General features: G+C 49.5%; 1 protein-coding gene across 1 annotated transcript in view; it reads left to right on the forward strand.

The window, feature by feature from the left end:
- The first annotated feature begins 21,353 nt into the window (after nt 1-21,353).
- Nucleotides 21,354-25,229, forward strand: part of LOC129387352 (uncharacterized) — a 39,288-nt gene continuing 35,412 nt past the window's right edge. Inside the window, exons 1-2 of the mRNA XM_072286210.1 lie at nt 21,354-21,446; nt 22,490-22,669. Coding sequence (XP_072142311.1) covers nt 21,354-21,446; nt 22,490-22,669 — 273 coding nt within the window. The remainder of the gene's footprint in view (nt 21,447-22,489; nt 22,670-25,229) is intronic.

Genomic DNA, 25,229 nt, shown 5'->3' on the forward strand with positions numbered 1-25,229 from the left:
AGCCTGTTTTTGTGGGCACAGGTTCGCCCAATAAAAGTTAGTTTTGTATTTCACCGTATTGCTGCTTTCTGCACCGTCACTACCACGTGACACCTGGTGGAGGTGCAGGGTAAGTCCGGTCATGAATGGTTATTCTTGCCGTGCACATTCCAGACAGCGTAATCAGCTGTCCTCCAGCGGTGCGAATTTGAGGGCCTTCCCATGCAGTCTTAACCTTCTTCAACTGGGCGGCGATGTGTCCACTCATGACGGAGTGTGTCCAATAAGGCGGTAACTGCGTGGCCGTCGAGAAGCACGTCGAGGTCGGTGGTTCTTTGTCTGGCGTTGCAGTTCGGTCTTGGCGTCGGATCACGGCTGCGTCGTGTTGAACTGAAGCTGGAACGCTGCGTCGTCAAGTCGTCTTTCGTCGGTGTAGTCTTGGCTTCCTGACTTCGGCGGGACGGCGGCGGGTCGTTATTATGTCGTCGAGATGGTCTCTTCGTCGTCTTCGTCGGCGGTGGAGGATCTCCGTCAGTTCGACGAACAGCAACCGCACCTGCATCGGTTGCTGCTTTTAGTTTTCCGGATATGGGCTCGTAGAGCGGCCCCGGGCTGGGCCGGTGTATGGTCGGCGCTGCGGCGACAGGTAGCGGCCTGGTGACAGCGAACAGGACGGCCGTCGAGGGCTCCACTGAGTAGCGGCGAGGTAATCGGCGATGTCACGTGGGCGCTCGCCAAGCTGTGGACGCGGCGCGTTGACGGCGAAACCTCTCAGTCCCAAGTCGCGGTATGGGCATCGGCGGTACACATGGCCGGCTTCGCCGCAGTGATAACAGAGCGGGCGGTGGTCGTGGGCTTGCCAAATGGATTGAAGTGGCAGACCTGTCTCGTTTACTTGGATGACGTCGTTGTATTCGCCGGAAATTTCGACGATCACCTTAGGCGGCTTGCCACAGTGCTGGAGGCCATCAAGTCATCAGGGCTCACTCTGAACCCAGAAAAGTGCCGCTTCGCTTACGATGAGCTTCTGTTCTTAGGCCACGTCATCAGCAAGTCTGGAGTCCGCCCTGACCCGTAGAAGACAGCTGCCATCGCAAAGTTCCCGCAGCCCACCGACAAGAAGGCAGTGCGTAGATTTCTTGGCATGTGTGCCTACTACAGGCGATTCGTCAGGGACTTTTCACGCATCGCTGAGCCGCTGACACAGCTAACTAAATGTGACGTGCCAGTTCAAGCTGGACGAAAACACTCAGATTCTGATTGCCTATCACGCGCCCCCATTGACCCGCCGCCGCAAGATGACGAGGATGACGACGCCTTCCTTGGAATAATAAGCGCGGAAGACTTCGCCGAACAGCAACGAGGGGACCCGGAGCTAAAAGGCCTCGTCGAGTATTTGGAAGGGCACACCGACGTTGTCTCTAGGGCATTGAAGCGTGGATTGTCTTCGTTCACGCTACAAAACAACCTGCTCGTGAAGAACTTCTCACCAGTCCGCGCCAGCTACCTTCTTGTTGTACCGTCAGTGATGCGTCCAGAAATACTCCACGCCCTGCACGACGATCCAACCGCTGGGCACCTCGGATTCTCCCGGACGCTGTCGAGAATACAGGAAAGGTATTACTGGCCGCGTCTGACCACCGACGTCGCCCATTACGTCAAGACATGCCGAGAGTGTCAGCGACGCAAGACACCACCGACAAGGCCAGCAGGATTACTACAGCCGATCGAACCTTTTCGCCGACCATTCCAGCAGATTGGGATGGATTTATTGGGGCCGTTTCCTATGTCAACATCCGGGAATAAGTGGATCATCGTGGCGACGGACTATCTCACCCGATTTGCTGAAACTAAAGCTCTACCAAAAGGCAGCGCAGCCGAAGTGGCGAAATTTTTCGTCGAGACCATCCTGCTGCGACATGGTGCCCCAGACGTCCTCATCACCGACAGAGGAACGGCTTTTACAGCAGAGCTCGTCCAAGCCATTCTGCAGTACAGCCAGACAAGCCACAGGAGGACAACTGCCTACCATCCGCAGACGAATGGTCTCACGGAGCGCCTGAACAAGACCCTCGCCGACATGCTAGCAATGTACGTCGACGTCGAGCACAAGGCGTGGGACGCGGTCCTCCCGTATGTAACCTTCGCTTACAACACGGCAGTGCAAGAAACAACACAGATCACGCCGTTTAAGCTTGTTTACGGCAGGAACCCGACGACGACGCTTGACGCCATGCTGTCCCACGTCACTGACAAAGAGAATGTTGACGTCGCTAGCTATTTCCAGCGCGCCGAAGAAGCCCGACAGCTCGCCCGCCTACGGATAAAGAACCAACATAGGACCGACAGCCGACACTACAACCTCCGACGACGCATCGTCGAGTACCAGCCCGGCGACCGTGTTTGGGTTTGGACCCCGATACGCCGACGAGGACTGAGTGAGAAACTATTGCGCCGCTATTTCGGACCCTACAAGGTCATTCGACGTATTGCCGCACAGGACTATGAGGTCGTGCTAGACGGAATTTCGCATTCACCTCGGCGGCGCGCACGATCTGAAGTGGTCCACGTGGTGCGTCTGAAACCCTTTTACGCACGCTGACGAACTTTCCTTATTTTGTTGTTTTCTTTGCTACGGGTGTTTTCTTTATTACTTTCGTTTGTATGCAGCATCGGGTCGATGCTTTTTAAGAGGGGGGTATTGACACGTGTACTTATCTTTATCGGGCGACCACGTTTCGCCGCCTAACAAATTTTATCGCACAGCGCAGGACGCGCCTGCATGCATCCGAAGATTCTGGAAAGTTATCGATGCTTCTATCCGGCTGTCTGTTGTCGCCGAACCTTGTGTTATCAGATTTCATCGCGTGACGCGAATGGTGTAGAACTTTGTGGAAGGCACGCGGGTCCCAACGATTAGTCTGGAACATTCGACGACTGCTGTATAAAAGCCGACGCGCTTGGCCCGCTGATCAGATTTCCGACGATCGCCGACCGTGTTCGCCGCTATCGTTCTGCTATAAGTGTAGCCTGTTTTTGTGGGCACAGGTTCGCCCAATAAAAGTTAGTTTTGTATTTCACCGTATTGCTGCTTTCTGCACCGTCACTACCACGTGACAATATGCCTATACCAACACGATCAAGGGGCCGACTAGGGTAGGGAAGGCGTTGTGACGGGTAGACTTGTCCGGGAGGTAATTTTCGGCGTTGGCATTGAGCACAGGAGCGAATGAACTTTCTGACGTAGTTATACATGCCGCGCCAATAAACTCGGACGCGTAGTCGAGCATAGGTCTTGAAGAGGCCGGCATGTGCGCACTGAGGGTCTGCGTGGAAAGCGTCGCAGATAAGGCCACGGAGATGGTGGGGTATCACGAGAAGCCACTTGCGACCGTCAGAGAGGTAATTACGACGATAAAGAAGGCCGTCGCGAATGCAGAAGTGGGTGGCCTGGCGGCGAAGAGCGCGAGATGGTGAAGAGGTGGATGCATCAGAAAGGATGCTGATGAGAGCACTGATCCAGGGATCCTTGCGCTGCTCCCACGGCATGTTGCGCAGTGCATGAGATGGAAGTGTGGGCTCAAGGACAGATAGGCAAGCGCAGTCAGCGGAGACCGGTGAGCGAGAAAGGGCGTCAGCGTCCGTGTGTTGGCGGCCGGAACGGTAAAGACCGCGGATGTCGTACTCCTGTAGCTTAAGGGCCCAGCGAGCAAGTCGGCCAGATGGGTCCTTAAGGGTAGACAGCCAACAAAGGGCGTGATGGTCAGTGACGACATCGAAAGGGTGACCATACAAATAAGGACGGAATTTTCCAAGGGCCCAAATAATGGCTAAACACTCTTTCTCTGTAATAGAGTAATTAGCCTCGGCCTTTGTCAGAGTTCGGCTCGCGTAGGCAACGACATATTCATCAAACCCCGCTTTTCGTTGCGCGAGTACGGCGCCAAGTCCGACGCCGCTGGCATCGGTGTGGACCTCTATGGGCGCTACAGGATCGAAGGGGCGGAGGATAGGTGGCGAGGTTAGCAGGCGGCGTAATTTCGTGAAGACGTCAATACAGGCGGGCGACCAAGCGGAAAGTTCTTTGTCGCCACTTAGATGGGCTCTCAGGGGTGCACTGATGGAAGCGAAATTTCGAATGAAATGTCGGAAGTATGAGCATAAATCAAGGAAACTTTGTAGCTCCTTTAACTTCTTTGGTTGCGGAAAGTCGGTGACAGCGCGGAGCTTGGCTGGATCCGGAAGGATGCCGTCTCGCGATACAACATGGCCAAGAATAGTGAGCTTTCGGGCGCCGAAACGACATTTTTTTTAAGTTAAGTTGGAGTCCCGCGTCCGTAAGGCATTTCAGAACGTGCTCGAGACGGCTGAGAAGGGTTCGGAAATCCGCGGAAAAGACAACTACGTCATCCAGGTAGCATAAACATGTGTTCCATTTGAGGCCGCGTAAAATATTGTACATCATTTTCTCAAAAGTGGCTGGAGCGCTACACAGGCCGAAGGGCATTACGATGAATTCGTACAATCCGTCAGGTGTTACAAATGCTGTTTTAGGTCGATCAGATGGTGCCAAAGGGACTTGCCAGTATCCGGAACGTAAATCCAGCGAAGAAAAGAGCTCAGCTCCCTGCAAGCAGTCGAGGGCGTCGTCGATGCGCGGTAACGGGTAAACGTCCTTGCGCGTTATCTTGTTCAGACGTCGGTAGTCAACGCAGAATCGAATAGAGCCATCCTTTTTCTTAACGAGGACGACCGGTGATGCCCAGGGACTGTTAGAAGGCTGCACAACGCCCCGCTTGAGCATGTCCGCAACCTGGAGGTCAATGACACGGCGCTCAGAGGCGGATACTCGGTAAGGGCGCTGCCGTAAAGGTGCATGACTGCCGGTATGTATCTGGTGAAGAACGGTCGATGTGCGGGCCAAACCGGAAGCATGGCTGTCGCAAGAAGCGCTGAACCTTTGCAGGAGAGCAATAAGCTGGCTTCGTTCTGAAGATGAGGTGCCATCGTCGATGGAGCAGTGGAAAGCGTCGAGGAGTGACTGATCAACCGCAGGGTCACAAGTAAGTGCGCCAAGGTCCGCAGAAGTAGAAACGACAGGAACGTCAAAGATGCAAAAGGTGTCGACCGGTTGAACAAGGCCTAGGCATTCGCCATGAAATAAAGCTAAAGGGCAGGCCGTGGGATTGTCGACGACTATTTTCATGACACCATTGCGAAGAGTAAGGAGAGAAAAGGGCAGCGGAGAACATTGGCGGCGAATGAACACCTCAGAAGGCATAAAAAGAACAGTGGCATCAGAAAGAGCCGCGCACGACACAGGCACAAGCAGGGACGTGCGTGGAGGGGCGGAATTGTCTTCGGAAACAAAGAGTTTAACACTACAAGGGTCGTTTTCGATAGTCTCGACGTTGGGAAGTGCAGAAAGTTCGACTTCGGCGTGACAACAGTCAATCACGGCGTTATTATTTGCAAGGAAGTCCCAGCCTAATATAATGTCATGGGAACACGAGGGCAGCACGACGAATTCGACGGTATACAGTAGACCTTGAATGAAGATGCGAGCAGTACAGGCAGCGAGAGGCGTTATATTTTGAGCGTTCGCGGTTCGGAGGGAGAAGTCGGAGAGAGGCGTCAAAACCTTTCGTAGTGTGCGGCAGAGTTCGGCCGAAATTACGGATACGGCAGCTCCTGTATCTACAAGTGCCAGGACGGCGATTCGTTCGACAGAGACTTCAATTACGTTGGCTGGAGAGGGACGAGGACTTGGGCATTGCGACGTGGACGCAGTTCGTGACTCGGGAACTGCAGCCATCAGTTTTCCTGCTCGGTGGACACGGGACGGCGCCGCATCGGAGAAAGCGAGTGACGACGGGCAGATGGTGAGCGGCGAGTAGAGGCGGTTGGGCGGTCAGGGGAAAAGGAAGAGGTAGGAAGGCTGGAAGGCGAAGAGGAAAACGGAGCGGGGAAAGGTGGCGCTCGCCGGATGTTCTGAAGGGGAAGCATGCCACGACGACAATGGCGCGCCACGTGACCAGCACCACCGCAAGCAAAACATGTTGGGCGGTCATCGAAAGTGCGCCACTGGGAGGGAGGGGGGGGTAAGGTCCGGGTCGCAGTTGAGGATTCGGCAAATGCTGTCGGTCGGGTAGCGGCGTAGGAGGAAAATGCCGTCGGTCGTGAAGCGGCATAGATGGCGGCAAAAATGTTGGTGGTCGATGCATAGAGGGCGGCAGGGGCGTTTGTGGACGAGATCGGGAAACAGCTTCAGCGTAAGTGAGAGGAGCCGTGACTGGTGTCTGCTCAGCGGCTGGAGGAACTGCTTGAGATACTTGCTCTTGAATGAAGTCGCGGATCGTAGGATGCAAAGCAGGTGGTGGTTCCTGGACAGAAGATATCAAAGATAGCTGGCAGGCGACCTCTGCGCGAACGAATTCCTGAATGTTTACGAAGAGAGCAGCATGGTTGTCGTCGACTCCAAGGCTTGACAGAGAGTCGGCGGGCGGGGTGGGACGTCGGGTGTGAAGCCGTTCCCTGCGCAACTAGTCGTGATTGGCACAATTCTATCACTTGAGCGACAGTGTGAGGACTCTTCGATAATAGCATTCGAAACGCGTCGTCCTGAATACCCTTCATTATATGTTTGATCTTCTCCTCCTCTGACACAGACGCATTCACCCGTTTGCAAAGGTCGACAATCTCCTCAATGTAGCTCGTGAAGTTCTCTCCGGCCCCTTGGGATCGTGTGCGCGAACGCTGTTCTGCACGAAGCTTTCTTACTGCAGGCCGACCAAAAACTTGGGTAAAGTTGGTCTTGAAGACCAACCACGATGTTAGGTCGGCTTCATGGTTTAGAAACCATAGTTTCGCAACGTCCGTAAGATAGAATGCGACGTTTCTTAACTTGGTAACATCGTCCCACTGGTTATGGGCACTCACTCGCTCATAAGACGAGATCCAATCTTCAACGTCTGTTATCTGTGCCGGAGAAGGTAGGGGGATCTCGCTGACGCAAGGCACCGGCACAAACCAAGGTGGCCGGCGCAGTTGGAGGAGCTGGAGGAGTGCGTGCGTCGTCGGGCATGATGGGGGGTAGAGTGCGACTCCGAAGTTCCAGGGTGGTCGGAACCCAGCACGTCCACCGCTTGCTAAGAGATTTATTAGCAACGGGCGCGAACGGTTAGCCGTCACAAGCGTTCGGCGAAAGACAGCAACCACGAGCTCGTGCCGGTAGCGATGGTGCTGTGCCGCAGGCAGGCTACTCTTCTTCGTTACAACAATAATATATATATATATATATATATATATATATATATATATATATATATATATATATATATATATATATATATATACATATAGATACAGAAATTATCAGTCATAGCAATCGTAGTAGAGCCCCCTGCGCCGTTCTCTTTCGAAAGTAGTCATATTAGAGTTATTATAATTAGGTAAAGGTACTTCGCTCTCGTGAGCAGCAATCCTTGAGATAGTTACTCGGGGTAGCTTCCCACGCTAAGCGTGCCGCACTCGCCACGCACCTGCTTAAACTTTTCCTTGTCTCCAGAGGCACTCGATTCCGCTCGATTCAAATTACACAATGTCCGTGCGTCCTTGGGCTATCGGAACGTACGTGATCTGCGCCTGGCTGGCTGAAAAAGGGGCTTTGTTCCGGCCACAGAGCTCCATGCGTCAGTAAGGTGCCTGGTGTAGTCTCGTGCGGACGCCATCCTCTCGGTGAGAGCGGAGAATATCTTATGTTCCCTCATCTTTTAAAATGTTCGATACTTAGAAGCATTTCTCTCGCAAACCAGACTTAGTTCAAGGAATTTTCCATGTCTTAATAATTGCTCTTGTCGTATTCGAGTGCTGATTGCCATGTTATCGGTTGTTAACGAAACTTTTTCTCAACTCTCTAAATTTATTAAGGAAGTTTTTCGCGTGCGTCCCATGACCACGCACGTTTATATCTCCTTCCGTTTGTCTACCGCGGGTGCGCTTTAAAACGACGGCGCTACAATTATGCTTCAGAAATGTCCCTTTCCTTTTTTTTCTCCTCCCTTAAACTCGTTCTCTTAACTACTACACGCAGAAACAATGCAACAGGAAATTTTCCATGTCTCAATAATTCCTCTTGTCGTATTCGAGTGCTGGGGCGCGATCGGACATATTTTGTTCGATACGCGTTCTGTTCAGTTGCTGCAACGTCACATAGTTGCAGTATGCAAAATTTGTGACAGCGGGGCGGAGAAAGCAGCCAATCAGGAAGCGGTGACCTCCCCGGAAGTTTACTTCATTCGTTTGTCGTCTGCTTGCAGACAGTATACTAAAAAACGAAATGTTTCTCGTCTTCCAAATGAATGAAATCTTTATCTAAAAAATTTATTTTTTCTTCTCAAGCCCAAGCACCTTTCAAATAGTAGTACGTGTCACTACTGCAATTTATAACTATTAGTTTCTTTGCGTCGTCCCTAGGTGGTGTCGTGCACAGCGAGAAGAAAAAAGAAAAAAAAAAAACGACGGAAAGAGTGGCGCACTTTTCGAGAGGCAGTGACAACATTCCAGTGGCTCGCTGGCACCGATGATGGGGTCGATTTCTCAGTACAACCAACGAATTATTTATTTCGAGAATCAAAAACGACGCCGGAATTCACTTTCTGCAATTTCTTCAAACGCGCTTCGCACCGCCACCCGCTCTCCTCCTTTCTCTAGAAACGCCAGCGCAACAACCTAAGTTCCCAACGGAAGCGCCATGTTCTCGAATTAAACTATGGATCGGATTCAAACGTGCCATCCCGCAGCCGCCTGTTGGATCCAATCCGTTCCACCAGACGCGCCATGCGAAACCGTATTAGGGTGCCTAGCCGTATGATCGTTCCCAACTTTCCAGCTCCCGTCGGGTTCGGCACCTAGAAGACGATATGCTCGCTGGGAGAATGATTGACAGGAGCGTGTCGTTATTTTGACGTCACCAAAAACGTGGCCGCGGCCCGCGGCTGGCGACGTGGGCGTGGAGTAGGCCAATCGCGCGCGCCGGTAACCGAACGAACGCGCCGAACAACCATCTGCGATCGCACCCCTGATTGCCATGTTATCGGTTGTTAACGAAACTTTTTCTCAAGTCTATAAATTTACTAAGGAAGTTTTTCGCGTGCATATGCCTTGCAACCACTCGGAATCGACCATCGACCACCGCGGTTGATGGTCAATGGTCGCAAAAATCGAAAATCTCGGACAACATCAGCTCTGGCACTTCAATGTAACCTGGGGCCTGACGGACCAACCGGCTGAGCTATCTCTCCAGGCAACGTCCAAGGGTCACGCGTTCAAATCCCCTGTTCTGGTCCTTTTTTTTGTTTTCCTTCATTTTTTTTCCTCCCCCCTTTTTAATATTTCTTTTCTTGTAGTTTATCACTCTACGGGACCCCTCAAAAAAAAATTCCTCTATTATGTATGGCCACACATGTGCAGGTCACAAAAATCAAGTTTCTCTAGTTGAGTGCCATGGGTGCGGTTTAACCGAGCTCAGATTGGTCCACCTTGACTGATCAAAGAAGGCAGGCACCACTGTAGGTTAAATAAAGCGTACAACTCCTGCAGTGGCGGTAGAGCATCCGCCTCCCATCCAGAGAGACCTAGAATGTGGTTTTTCTCCGTTGAAAAAAAACTTCGTCCCGGACAAGAAGGTGAACCAGAAAAATGATCGGTGGCTGTGCAAAGGCACCGACGATGTTCCAACTGTCATGCGCACAAAATTTCCAGCATCAGTGATGGTCCTGGGTGTCGTGAGCAGTGAAGGAGACGTCACGCCTCCCCATTTTTTTTTTCTCCACAGTTGAGGCTCTGGCTTACACTGAGGTATTTAAATCGGTTGTGCAGCCCCGGATTGCTGCTGTAGCACGTCAGAGGCCGTATGTTTTTCAGCAAGACTCTGCACCTTCCCACAGAGCCCAAACCATGCAAGAATGGACAGCCGAAAGCGCCACGACCACGTTACTCCAAACATGTTGCTTCCCAGCTCCCCAGACCTCAACCCAATGGACTACTACGTATGCGGCGTCGTTGAGAGAGAGTCCAATAGGCACCCACACAACACACTTGAAGCTCTCAGGGGAGCTATTGTTGATGCAACGCCGAATGTTCCGAACACACACCTCATCACAGCCTGCGGTTGGTTTTGGCAGCGTGTGGAGTCTGTGATTGCTGCTCTCGGCGCTTTCATTCAATGATGACATTCATTGCGTGCATGGCCACCTGCACGCAACGTTAAAGAGTCTTAAATTATCTGTATCCAGTATCTGTGTCTGTTCGCGTGTGGGCGTAACTTAGTTCTCAAATACCTGCCGCACCCGGGACAATACTTCTGAGACAAAACAGTTTCCTCATCGCTTCTTACTGGCATATGAAATATCTAGTTCATCTGTCAGCAAGTAGTTTAAAAGCTTCCAAAACATGTGGTATAATCTAATTTTCGGTATTTCGGGGTGGATATGGGTGTATTTTTATTTTAGGCTCAGCTAATGAACTCAGTGTTCCATGAGAAATATTAGGGCTGTGTATCTAAGGGTATGCGTAGAAGCTGTGGGGACAAATTTTGCACGAATGCCTAAAAAAATGGAGCGGTGTGTGCATTGTAGGGTTCCCCAGCTATATGATGGATGGCTTCCTTATGTAGTACGTGCAATCCATTCTATTTGTTATTGTTGTGGTGCTCCAGACGAGAAAAGGATAACTAAGTTGAGAGAATACTAATGCATGATTCAGTTGGTGTTTTACACTAGCAGGCAGTAAAGAAAGTGATTTTCCAACTATACCTAGTGCTTTAGAAGCACCGTATGCTGGGCTACTTAGTGTTACATAGTTTCTTCCAGATATAGCGCAAAAAAGTACACCTACACACGCGTCTTTCGTTGTCCTGTCTTCTTCGCGTGCATTTGTACTTTTTTGCAATATATCTGGAAGAAACTATTGATCTGGAAGTGTGAGAATTAAGATGGTTGATATATATTTCCGACGACAAATTTCTATGAAGCTAGAGCCCAAGAATTCCCACGATACCAACAATCTCTATAGCAGAATGAAAATGACATATTTTATTTTGTTGACATTTACTTGTGACAATTTCAAATTGCACCACGTCCTTAGACTTTAGAAAGCGGTATTTATCTTGTTAGTTATACTCTGCGAATTCTGTGAACGGAATATCACAGCTGTGCTCTTTGTGAATAAGAAATACTTTGGTGTATCACTAATGTTTGTTACATCAGTAATCTAAAAATTATACAATAAGGGACATAGAGGCTTTCTTGGGGAGCTGCGAAATTCGCTGGTTTGCATAATGATAAATGGTCGTTTATTTCTTCACTTTGTACGCGATCCCGGAGATTTGATGCTAATAAATCCAATGGTAAACCACGAACACCCTACAACTGTATTATATTTAGTAAAGTTGCATGATTCAGACGACCAAGCGCCTTGGAAACGTCTATGTAAATGTCTATTACTAAATGCTTTTCATCGCACGTTCTAATTATATATCTATCTTAGGTGAAAGGGCAAGTTCTGTGGCACGGTGACTTCTGAAGCCAAATTAAGCGACTTTGATCAAATAAAATTTAGCCGGGAACATAGAGCAGTCATTATTATTATTATTCCTAAAATTCTAGATAATGAGGCTAATATTATCAGTATATATATATATATATGCTTATCATATTACACATTATCGTGAGGCTTGTGATATAATTACAAATTTCCTTGTCTCTGCGTTTACATATCGCGCCCACTTTCGATGCCTGCATTTTTTTCGAAGAAGCCTGTACTGAGCGCGCGGTTATAAATGTGCCCAAGATGTCGTTCAATGATGTCGATTGCGTCGTTCACTGGCTTTATCTCTGTTTCATCATGTTACATGTCGCCCGTTTTAAACTAATTAAATATACCCAAGATTTCGTTATTATCTGTAGGAATTAAATACAAACTAGTAACCATTTTTGCCTCTGGGTAATGCTTACTGACCACTATATTGTTAAAGAACCAATAATGCCTCGGCGAGTGTAAAGCCCTTTACGGGCGAATAATTTAGGATGAGTTCCTTAACAGATTTCGCAGAATGTGAGCGACTCAACAATTCGTTTATCTACTGCCACATGCCATTTGGCTTGGTCTGATCAGACCGTAAAATTTCTTTTTAAATATGCGCGGTTCTTCTTCCACGAAGAAGCCTTGGTTTTATTCCGGTGTTATTTAGATATAGCGCAGTCATCTCGTCTGTGAGAAATTAAAACCCGTTGGAAGAGCTTATCTTTTCTTTCTATCATTTTTAGTGCCCTCTTTAGTCATCCATGGCTTATTCCAGTCACTCGCCTTCTTCATTTTTCTCAGAACAAATGATTGAGTGCAAGCTTCCATGAACAGACGAGTAAACTTATTATATGCCTCATCTTATGTCTTCGCTTGAATTTCAAAGTACCAATTTGTCAGCAATAATCTTCCGTGAAAATCGTCATAAGTATATTGATTGATGTCGGGGTTGTTATAACGTTGTGCGAACTACAATTGATGCCAGATTTGCGAGTCTTAATAAAAATGACGAAAATGATCAGTAACATTGGAGGCAATAATGCCTGATATTACTGTGTACGTGGTTTGCCCCACTATAAAGGTCTACCAAGGCATTTGCAGATTCCGTGGTGAGAGTGGCGTCACTAATAACGTTAGCAAACCCACGTTAGTGCAGCGGTTTTCGAAAGTTGTGCATTGTAGTGTAAGGCTGTGATGTTTTAATACTAAAACGCCACGTCGTACAAGCGTACACTGTTCTTGTTTGACATAACTGAATAAGGAATCCATTCATAGATGAAAATTATCCAAATTTTAATGTGCTGGACGATACACTAATGCTGAAAGAGGTGTCCGACGCATTAAAATAATACATTCTGTCATTTGCCAAAAAGGTCGTGTCATCAAGCCATTGACACCAAATATTTTCTTTTACGCACATTAAAAGACCAGCGCCACGTTTGTTTGTTCTGTCAACATAAAATACATCGCAATTTGCACGTTTGATGACGTCACTGTGCGACGAGTACCACATCTCTGTTAGAATTAATAGTCCAAAACCAAAGTGAAAGTGTACGAAATATGACAAGCCTTTTACGTCGTTGGAACTGAAAATGCCGTTTACATTGTCGGGGCAGCATCCCCATTACAATCAGGATGTGCAGGGAAACATACGTGCCAAGTTACGTAATATTATAAATGTAGCGGTCGCTTCACACTTTGATTACATTGGACGGCTCATTTCCTTATCAATATTTGACCATCACTCGTGCACACAAACTTCGAGTTTCGTGCGTTCTAGCTTTTGGTGGTCATGCCTTAGCCGCCTCTTTTGCTCTGGGTGAAGGTGCTCACTATCGAACAAGGAAGGTCTAGATGAGTGACCGAGATCTGAGATTGACAGGCAAATTTGCAAGGCTTTCTTGAGAAAGGTGTAACGTTTAAACAATTAATTCGCGTTTGAACTCTTCGTTTAGCAATAGATTGGCATGCTCAAAATTCTTGCGACCGTTAACTCTATGGTATACCTAAATTTTATCAGGAATTAGCGGTTCATTGGCCAGGCTACGAACTTGACAACCAGTTCTTACTAACTCTCCACGCTCTGCTTGCACAATGCCTTTATCTCCTAACTGCACATTCTGGAATACTGTTCGCTTCTTATTCTGTGCTACTGGCCTTCCAACATCTTTTTCGTCATTGACATTCATTTTCTAGAGCTTCATTGACCTGTATTAGTGCACCGATTTCCTTGAGGTGTTCTTCATTTGTTTCCTTCAGGTGCTCAAATTTTTGGACATAGAAAGAAATGCATCATTTCATGTCATCGACTTTCTTTCTTAGGTCCCTTGCAGTCTTACTTTTAGATGTGTTCAATTATTTTTGAAATTCCTGACGGAGTTCATCCAAAGCAGAAGCCATTCTACCTCAACCAACACTTTCAGGAACAGGTCGAGCACAATACTGGCAGCAGCACAGTCAGCAGGGATGAAAACACACGAAAGAATTGTGCTGAAATAGTTGAAAATATATAACCTGAGCAAACAGGAAGAGGGGTTTTTAGCGATCATGTTTCACAGCTGCCCCGCCGCTGCCCAGTGGCTTGTCACAGTAATGCACCCCGCATCAGTAGCCTTGCGACGATTCTTGCACTGACATAGGCACCTAAAATTACAATGGCTGGTCGATAGCTGCTGCTCTGTTGGGGTTGCCGGAGATGCAATAGCCGACGAGCTGCGTGGCTGCGCGAACAGAGAGATGAGCTTTTAGCTATAGTGCTTGTCAGCAGCCCCGCCGCTACCAAGAATAGAGCCTGTTGCTCAAGAATCACTAGATCCAGGCATGATGCTAATTCTTATGCGCTTTTTAAAGCAACGTCATGCTTTATGTTTCTTCTTTCATTCAGTCAGGATTTTGGCGGAACTAAGAAGCTCTGTTGTTTTTACATCACTATCTTCACCGTTGTCCAACCTATACCTATGATGATTACATATTTTATTAAAGCGAATGTTTCTTTGTCTCTTTCTTGGACTTTCCCATTGCTGCTGTTTCTGCTGCGGTGTTGCACACCGCGTCGGTGGATGGTTCAGCGTGTGTACGTACATGATAGAAGCACGGCAGAGAGGAAAAACGACGCGAGGAAGAAGCTCGTTTGGACCTTTTTATTGGGTCGGATGTCCACAATACCCTCTGCAACTCCCTCGGCGTCGCCACGTTGCTTTTGACAGTTACAATTATCCATGATCGCCCGCAAAAGCTTTGCAGAAACGGCAGAGCTTAGCTTTCTGGTAACGTGTGAGACCAGATGGAGGCTAGATAGAATGGCAGACAGGATTGGGGGAGGGAGAGAAAGCAGAAAACCGACGCAGTCGCGAATAAACAAGTCAATAGCAGCCTTGCATTAAGGGGGAAGCATATCGTCCCCCTTAATCTGCTCAAAGCGAGATTATATATTCCGCGATCGTCGGGAAGGGAGGAGATTAGGCATGGTAATTAGTTCCTCACTTGAATATAGATCGAATATGAAGGCCCGCCACGCTGTCCCTCGCACCACATAAATTACTGGTGATCCGGCACTTCGAAACTAGTGTCTCTGCTACAGCTTGTATTGCACTATTGATGCAATGTGACTCGGAGCTCGACTTGGAAATTGCTAGCCCAATTACGCGAATGTTCAAAGCATGTGATATAAGTTTTTTTCCAAGCGTAATTGAAGAGGCCTGTTAGCATGTAGACGGCACTCGTAATAGCTTGCATATGTGACAGTTAAAGTTTGCAGCTATGAATCCGTAACTGAGCTCACCAGCTTTAGGCTGTGTTCAGCGCTGTTTGAAGCGCCTTTTCTAGGTCGGAGATATAAGGATGAATAAACGGAACATCATAGTCTTATACAAGAGGGGGGGCTGGGGTGAGACAGGCATAAGGTGACTTGAGAAGGCAAAAAGAACGCTACTACTATAGACACGACAGCGGTTGCGGGCGAACTCCATACATTTAAGTTCAAGGTACGGTACATTGCGTTTGTGATATCTATGAAAAATAAACGCGATGCAAACTTGTTATGCGGACATCTTACGCAGGCCGCACAGAAGCATGACCGCCTTAAAGCACACCGTAGGGTCTAGGCGATTATGTTTAGGCGACACTGTGAAAGCGGTCGCACTTAACATAACACTTTTGTGTCCACCACGGTAGGTTTTTATGGCTGCGCCATTGCTCGAGGTGGCGGGTTTGATCCCGAGCACGCAGCCGTTATTAAGCGGGAGTGAAATAAAAAAAACATTCGTGATTTAGGGACACGTTCAATAACACCACGGTGTGACAATTAATCTGGAGGCCTTCACTACGGCGTGCCTCATAACTCGATTGTTGTTTTGGCACTAAAGCCCCCATAATACAATTAAACTTCAATACTTCTGCCGCGTTGCGATGTGTCATGTGAGAAAATAACTACGCTCAACCCTCTCCGAGGTTATTACGCATGGCGTGCGACAACGCCTCAAGCAAACACCTCTCCCTGTGTGTTTTGTGTGGTACGGAAACAGCAGAGGTGCACGTAAGGTAATGTTTGGCATCAACTCCACCCCTTGGGGTTACACTAAACTTTGAATAAAAATAAACATTCGCCGTCAAGGTCGCCACAAATATGGCCAATCGAAGCAAACAGCACAGAAAGCTTCACTTACATCGATTCCCACAATGCGTGGAATCCGCATATGTTGATTTTGGTTTACTTTATTGCCCACCACATCCAAGAGCATTTCTGTTCTCGACCCCCTACTTAGGCAGACTAACGTGCACGAGATTACCTATACGCTGGTAGAATTAGCTGCGTTTCATTAAAAAAAAATTCTCCCTTTCCATTGTTGTCTGTCTGCTGCTTTTTTTTCTAGATCCTCTCGATAGAGCGAGGGCGACAAGAATGACGACTAATATGTTCTTCGCCTGCAAGAAAGAGTGGCTTGACTTTAACATACGGCCGGGCATTATAAAGGTAATGTGTGAAAAACCAAATACGTCACTTCTTTAACGACAAAACCGGCTTACACCCTCATCGCGAATTTCTCGCTCACTTCGTTATTTTGTCTTGGGCGCTTCCCAATTATCGCGAATTAAGGAAATGCCCTAGACAAGTACATTCCACCAATCCCAGTAGCCAATAGCGCATTTGCGAGCCTCTTGTGCATTCCAGTATAGGTTTCCATAGCCAGAAATAAGTGACAGTCGTGTTGATGAGCAGTTCGTAAATGTGGTAGAATGGAGCTCCGGACCGCTTGACCTGCGAGTGTGCGTGCGGTGGTGTCATCCAACCTTCGAATGACAGCCCCCCCCCTTTGCGGACTTTGTTCACCGTACCCAAGGCCTGGGGCCGAAATTTGCAGTTAATCAGAAGAGTTAGCGCGTAAAGCTGCTGTTCATTTTTAGACATACATCAAACCCTGCTCCGACAAATAAATGTGATAGAGAGAGAGACAAAATGGAAGGAAAGGCAGAGAGGCTAGCCAGTGTAAATACTGGCTGGCTACCCTATGCTGGAGAAAGGGGTAAAGAGAATAAACGAAGAGAGAAGAGAGAAAATAAACGAGAAAGATTCACGCATTAACGCGACGTTACGCGCAACAACAGTCAAAGGCGGTCGCACAATTCACAAGCCCTTCAGCCAGCAAAGTGCATGATGATCACTGACACCGGTGAAACACCAACCATAAAAATATGGCCGAAATTTCAGGACGGCCCACACCAGTGCGAGACATTCTTTTTCTGTAGTGGAGTAGTTAGCCTCCGTCCTTGATAGCATCCTGCTGGTGTAAGTAATCACTGCCGTCCTGCCGCTGTACAAGCACTGTGCCAACGACGACATTACTAGCGTCGGTATGAAGAATCGTAGGAGCGTCTTCATCAAAGTGTGCATGCACGGGAGGCGCCTGCAGCCGTTGCCGTAGGTCGTGATATGCCCTTTGCTGGTCTTCACCCCACACGAAGGGGACATCTTCTCTTGTGACATGTGTTAACGGCCGTGCGATGCGCGAAAATTCCGCAATAAACCGTCGCTAGTAGGCGCAAAGGCCCAGAAAACGTCGCACGGCCTTTTTTATCTGATGGCGTTGGGAAATTAGCAACAGGAAAGATTTTACCAGGGTCAGGTCGGACACCTTCACGACTGACAACGTGCCCGAGAAATTGAAGTTCTTCAAAGTCAAAATGGCACTTTTCAGATTTTCAAGTTACACCAGCTGAGCGTATTGCTTCAAAGACCATCTTTAGTCACCGTAAGTGTTCCTCGAACGTGACGGAGAAAACAATCACGTTGTCGCGGTAGACAAGACAGGTTTGCCATTTGAGGCCTGAGAGTATCGTGTCCATTAGTCCTTGAAAAGTTGCTGGCGCAAAACACAAACGGAAGGGGAGCACCTGAAATTCATAAAGTCCGTCAAGCGTCAAAAAAGCCGTCTTCTCACGGTCTGTCTCATCAACTTCTATTTGCCAGTAGCCGCTTTTCAAGTCCATCGACGAAAAGTAACGTGCGTTTCGTAGCCTGTCCAGTGAATCGTCGATACGCGGTAGCGGATAAACGTCCTTGTGATCAGGTTGAGATTTCGGTAGTCGACGCAGAAGTGCAGGCTACCATCCTTTTTTTTTTTTACCAATACGAGAGGCGATGCCCAAGGACTTTTGCGTGGCCGAATAACCCCGTCCTCAAGCATCGTCTTCACTTGTGTTTGTACTGCCTCGGGCTCTATCGGTGCTACACGATAAAGATTCTGCCGAATTGGTCTGGCATCGGCTTCGGTGAAAATACGGTGCTTAGTGAGCGGCGTCTGGCTAACTTGTGACATGGATGAGAAGCAGCTCTTAAACTCATCGATGAGCTCAAGAAGGCTGTTGCGTTCGACGGGCGATAAAGTGGGACTCATATCAACCACAGGGGCAGGCATAGCCACGGTGGACGTCGCGTGTTCCACTGAGAGGCAGTCCTGTATGGAGGTAAATTCGTCGAAGTAAGCAACAGCTGTGCCTTTAACAATGTGTCGACGTTCCCTGGTAAAATTCGTAACCAGGAGAGCAGCACATATGTCGTGTACGTTAATTACGGCCCTGGCGAGGGAAACCCCTTGACTCAGTACCAGTGTGTCGATGTGTTCAGCGACTCCAGTCCCGGTGCTCAAGTTGTCGCAAATAACAGGTACGAGGGAACAGCTTCGCGGCGGAAGCGTGACGTCGTCGTCGGCAATAGATAAGCGGGGTCGCTGGTGTTCCGCTGGGTCGACGTCGTCTGAGCTCGTAGAAAATGCGACGACGAGGTCACGGAAATTGATCACTGCACCATAATCTCTCAAGGAATCCATCCACAATATAAGTTCCTTACAACATTCAAAGAGAATTACGAGGGTGGCGACGAAGTTTGCACCGGCGATTACTATTCTGGCTGTGCATTTTCCAATCGGCGTCATTAACTGGCCGCCGGCAGTTCGGATGTTCGGCCCGGTCCACGGCGTCTTCCCGTTTCGCAGCCTGTCTGCCAGCTTTTGACTGATTATCGAAAAATGGGAACCAGTATCGACGAGAGCGGCCACTTGGTGGCCGTCAATGCAAACGACAAGATCGGCGCTGTTGGCGTCGGTTGCAAGGGGTGTGGCTGGAGTCGTCGGAGTTTTAGAGTCGTCGGTGATAGGGGCTCTTGGAAAGCTAGAGGGTTTGCAACATCACCCCCGGAGGTCGCTGCCTCTAGTTTCTCCGGCGTGGGCTAGGGGACCTACCCCTAGAGGCGCCAGAAAAATCGTGACGGCTCGGTGGGCTGTAACGAGCCGGAGAAGAACAACGCGATCAAGGCGTCGCTGAATCTCCCGGCCGAAAGTTTGCAGTATTTTCGTCGCAGGTACGTGCAGCATCAATCACAGGGTAATTGCAGTTGAGAAACCTTGGATACCCAGCTGCACGGTAGTGGCACGCGCGGTAAACATGTCCTGCTTCGCAGCAATGAAAGCATAGCAGTCGGCGGTCAGCGGTGCGCCACAAATCTGTCTTTCGAAGCGGGTAGCCGGCAGGGGATTCGCCATAAGAACGAGGCGCAGCGATCGACTGGCGGCGATACAGCATAGCTGGCGGCGGCTGTGACTGTCAAAAATGGGGCGTCGGCGGTGGCGGTGATGGCTGCGTCGGGCTGGTTAACGGTGTCAGCAGCATCGAAGTGGCGGCAGGTGGACGACAGACAGCTTCCGCGTAGGTCAATCGTCGCGGCGCCGCCTGCCAGTCGGGCGACGAAAAGGCATGTTAGACTTCCTCCCGAACGATATCAGTGACAGAAGCTACCACTGGTGCCATAGGAGAAATTTCTAGCTGCCGGATCTCCTCTCGCACAATCTCGGATGACTTCACGCAGAGACGTGCAGCAGCTCTCAGGTAGAATTGAAACATGCACCGGCGAGCTCATGCGATAATATTGGTGGCGCCGTTGCTGTAGTGCTCTTTCTATAGCGGTAGCCTCCTTGGTCAATTCGGCAACTGTCGTCGGTGGGTTCCTCACGAGTCCGGCAAACTGTTCCGCCTTCACTTCGCGCAAGAGATAGCGTAACTTATTTTCTTCGGGCATCTCAGGGTCTGATCTGCGGAAAAGGCGGGCCATATCTTCTGCAAACCTGGCAGCGTTCTATTTTGGTTTTTGAATACGGGATTCGAGTAGGCGCTGCGCGTTGTCTCTTCTGTCGCTACTAGTGAACGTGTCTAGCAGCTGGGTGCGGAATGCATCCCATGTAGTCAAACTTCTCTCCCCGTTCACAAACCACGTCCGCCCACTGTCTTGAAGCGCAAAATAGCCGTTAGACAGCTTTTGCTGGGAGTCCCAGTAATTATAACTGGCGACACGCTCAAATTGGTCCAGCTAATCTTGGACATCTTCAAAAGCGTCGCCATGGAAACTTTCTAGATTCTGAGAATTCTACAGCGTTACCTGCGATGGAGTCGCAGTAGCCATGGCGGAAGTAGGTAGGCGCGTTCCTGCAGGGTCCTGCAAAGGGTTGAACTCGAGCGTCGCCTAGCAGGCGGCGACAGTACCGGTGAACAGGAGTTTCGACGAACGAAGGTGATTCAGGTTTCGAAGTATGGCTCCGCGAAGGGGTGACGAGCCTGAGGCAACCCTACCCAGCACCTCCACCAGTGTCGCAGCCTAGTAGGAGACGGGAAAGCCGGTGTAGAGGAAATATGAAAGAACTTTATCAGAGCAGTCAACGCGACGTCATTGTCGTCTCTGTTTTCCTACTCGCGCGCTACTTCAGCGTAGTTCTCATCGCCTGGCACATACCCGCGGCGACCATATCGGATGTGGCAATATGTCGCTCCAACATTAACACTTGATGTCTTCCTTACTTTAGTCATTTGCACGACTGGGTACCTTCTCCACAGATCACTTCACTTGACTTCACCTCACTTCACTGCGCTTATTCACTGCACTGTACACACCATCGAGTTCACTATTGCACAGAAAAAGTCATTCTACAATACTCCTAAACCACTACACTTCTAGAGTAAACTGTTATAATACTTGTCACGTCATGGAAGAAGACGCCGTTCGAAACGGCTGCGCTCACATCGGGCTACGCATGTTTGGTTTTTCGGGCGGACCACCTTCTGGGACCGGCCCGAAACGATCACCACCATCTCCAAGAAGTGGTCCGGCACCTGTGGAGTCCAACTGCAGGTCCGTCGGACCATATTTCTGCGTTTTACGGCCGATTTTCCACCTTCAGAACGTGCCGAGCAGCTAACCCTAACTTCAGTTAGGAGAGCGGCGCCGGCGGGTGAGCGCGCATTTGAACATGGCGGCCTTAAGAACTCCTACTGCGACATCGAACCCGCGACTTATTACAACGTCGCGACTTGAAGAACAAATGGATTTCACTGCATCTCAGGTGGGTGATGCAACACCGCACCACGAATGCAATAAGGCCGCCACGATCAACAACAACGTGCAAAGCGCTACCGTGGTCAACGAAACGACCGCAGAAGCAGGATGGGAGCGCGTTCTTTCCCTGAAGGAAAAGAAAAATCTCGCTCAGCAGCGCCGCTCCGCGCAAGAAAGCGCACTCCCATCAGGTCCGACTACCAACTCGTCCAAACCCATGGCGCATCGCGGGCACCCACGACTCAAGCGTCTTCTGCCGCTACCGAAGAGTGACCTGAAGGTGGTTATCAGACCACACCAAGGGCTACCACTCAAGAATGTTACCAGTCGGGCACTGGCAAGAGCCGTCATGGAGGCGTGCGAGGACAGAACCACTGACAACAATTTTATTCTAAGAATCAAGTCAGGTTCGAACATTGCAGTGATATCCACCCCAAATCGCAATACGGCCAAGGTCATGCAAGCCATGTAATCCTTGAACATCAACGGACGACAACACCCGGTCAATGCGTACGTTACGGCAGGAGAAGACACGACGCGGGGAGTAATCCACGGGATAGAAGCACACACCCCTTCTGACGTGCTGCGAACGAACCTACGTATCCGATCGCAGGGACTGGAGTTGATCGACGCAAGAATGATGGGCGACTCACAAAGTGCCTTGCTCACCTTCTACCGCAGCCGAGTGCCAAGGTGTGTTTATTACTTCGGGGGAGAGAAACTCTCCACACCCTACTGAAATGCGGTTCAATTCTGCCGTACCTGTGGCACCGTGGGACACCGCACCGACGTATGTCCACAGCCCGACGTACAGGTGTGCCGCTCGTGCGGGGTGCTGGAGCCTGCCGATGGACACACGTGCACACCCAAATGCGCCATTTGTGGGAGTGATCATCCAACGGGTGACCGCCGATGTCCCAAAAGACTAAAGCCAGTCAGGCAGGTATCAAGACCACGGCCAAAAAAACCAACGAAGACCCAGCTACGGTGGTTCGCCACTGAAGACGAGGACTCCGAGCTGGAGTTTCTTCCGGCCATGGATCGTCGCAGCCGCTCCAGAACCCGCTCGCCGTCGCGGAGCCGATCTTGTTCCGGGCAGCCGGGCCAGAGGAGACGGTCGGCATCCGGCCCAAGGTGCCTCAGCCGCAAGATCAGACAAAAAAGAAGGAGGCCCCAAGAAGCAAGTCACCAGGGATCCTACTGGCATGCAGCACCCCACAAAATAATCAGGTGAGCTGGGCGCAAGTCGCATCTCCCACTGCCAATGCTAAGAATACACCTACACCAATCACACAAAACCCAGAGTACAAGAAAATAGTAGAAGCAAACAAAATACTCCGAAACAGTTTAGCCGAGCTACGAGCCGAGTTTGAAGCTTTTAAGCGCACGGCAAACAACAGCACATCACAGCAAGCCATACAAATTGCGGACCACACTTCCAAATCACCACCACAAACATCACTGCAACAAAGTACCGCCTCCAGCACTCATTCGTTAACGCTGCAACGGTTAGCACAAAACATGCAACTAATGTTCGCAGAGCTACACAAACTCAAACGAATGGTAGAGGATGTGCAAACAAAAGCCGCAGCCGTTCCCTGAAAGAGGGTCAGTCAAAGTCCGGGAGCTCCTACCAGGACACCGAAAGCTATAGAGCACACTGATAGCGACAGTAATATCCACGGATAATATGGCAAACAACACAAAGACCGGACACATTGAAATCTGGCAATGGAATTGCTGCACGCTATGCACTAAATTGGCTAATTTCACGCACTACATAGAATCGGCACCAATCCCTCCCGACGTTATCTGTATTCAGGAAATAGGGAAACAAAATCAAAAACTCAAAGGCTACGAGCTTTATGCTCACCCTGACTACCCTCAAGTAGCCACCTTTGCCAAGAAGGATGTCGCGATTAGCGTAAATTGTTTTTTCCGGGAACCTATTCAGCACCAGATAATCACGATTTGGCCGCAGAAAAGGGGCAAACCTAAAACAATTATTGTCAACGTTTATAGTTCTCCCAGAGAAAAACAGGCGGATTTTGAAAACGTGGTGGCCACCGCGGTGCGACTCGCTCAAGGTAGGGACAAATTAATGTTGTTAGGCGACTTTAACGCTCAACACTCAAACTGGGGCTACAGTAGAGTCAATCCCAAGGGCATATTGTTAGCAGACGTTGTAGAGCGCTACGGACTTTTCCAGCTAACTCAACCGTATCTCCCAACGCGAATCGGGAACAGCGTGTCCCAGGACACTTCCCCCGACCTCACGTTCACCAACAACGAAAGTGAGACGCGATGGACGAACCTAAGTGAAAACCTAGGAAGTCATCACTATATCTTAAGCTTATCGGCTAATGCAGCCAGGATTCGAAGAGCTATTGGCAAGGCAAGGCTATCCGACTGGACCAAATTTCGTGAAAAACAGAAAACAATCGGCAGCATAACAGACGTAGGAGAATGGGCCGAGCAGATCCGAGTTATTCACTCTAGGGTCACCAAAACAATTGAAACGACAACGGAGGCTCCAGCCGTGGATCGTCACCTGTTGCATCTCTGGGAAGCCCGGAGAGGCCTCACAAAAAGGTGGAAAAGGCAGAAGCTTAATCGTAAACTCAGGATACGGATAGCTCAGCTAGCGCAGGAAGCTAACGAATACGCACAAAAGTTAAGCGACAGCAATTGGCGTCAGTTCAGCGACTCGCTTCGGGGCACGTTGACTACAAAGAAAACATGGCGCATTCTTCGAAGTATGATTGACCCGGGAGGAACAAAAACAGTCGCGAATCGCACACTTAAGCTGCTTGAAAACGAGTTTGAAGGTCGGGAAGCTGACATGATAGACAAAATAAAGAGATATACGTAGGAACTGTACCGACCGGGCAATCCACCAAACCCGTTTACGAAGGTCAGGACCAACCGGAACTGGACGCCCCCATAACCTTTGAAGAGGTTTACGCAGCGGCACACTCCTTCAAGAAAAACACGACCCCAGGGGTAGATCAGGTCACGAACGCAATGATTCGCAATCTAAGTGACGACACGCTAAAGAGCTTGACCAAATTCTTTAACGACACGGTCTGGACAGAGGACGGCGTCCTTCCAAAAGAATGGAAGGAAGCAAAAATTATTCTTATTCCAAAACCAGGTAAGCCTCGTAACATCAACAACCTTCGACCCATCTGCCTAACGTCGTGCGCGGGGAAACTCTTTGAAGAGGTTGTGCAGGTCCTGCTCTTGAACCACATAGAGCTAAACAACATGTTCCCCTCCAACATGTTCGGTTTCCGACCCCACGTGTCAGCGCAGGACATTTTTCTACTACTAAAGCACGAGGTCCTGCACCCCAACAGAGGGTCGGAAGATAAATTTGTACTGGCATTGGACATCAAAAAGGCCTTCGACAGCATCTGCCACCACGCAATTCTGGAGGGACTGGAAGCGGTGAACTGCGGATCGCGAATTTATAACTACGTGCGCTCGTTCCTCAGCCACCGCACGGCCACAATCAGATTAGGCTCCACGAGGTCCGACACCTTCAACTGTCCCGACAGAGGTACCCCTCAGGGAGCTATACTCTCTCCACTGCTATTCAATGTAGGGATGAGAAAGCTAGCCGTGGAGCTAGATAAACACCCGAATCTTGGTTGTGCGATATATGCCGATGATATCACGTTCTGGGCTCACCAGGGGTCCTACGGGGACAAGTAAGAAACCCTTCAAAAGGCCATAGACGCAGTCGTGGAATACGCGAGGGCGGCGGACATGGCATGCGCACCCGAAA

This window comes from Dermacentor andersoni, chromosome 2, assembly GCF_023375885.2.
Source record: "Dermacentor andersoni chromosome 2, qqDerAnde1_hic_scaffold, whole genome shotgun sequence".
NCBI classification, from domain to species: domain Eukaryota; kingdom Metazoa; phylum Arthropoda; class Arachnida; order Ixodida; family Ixodidae; genus Dermacentor; species Dermacentor andersoni.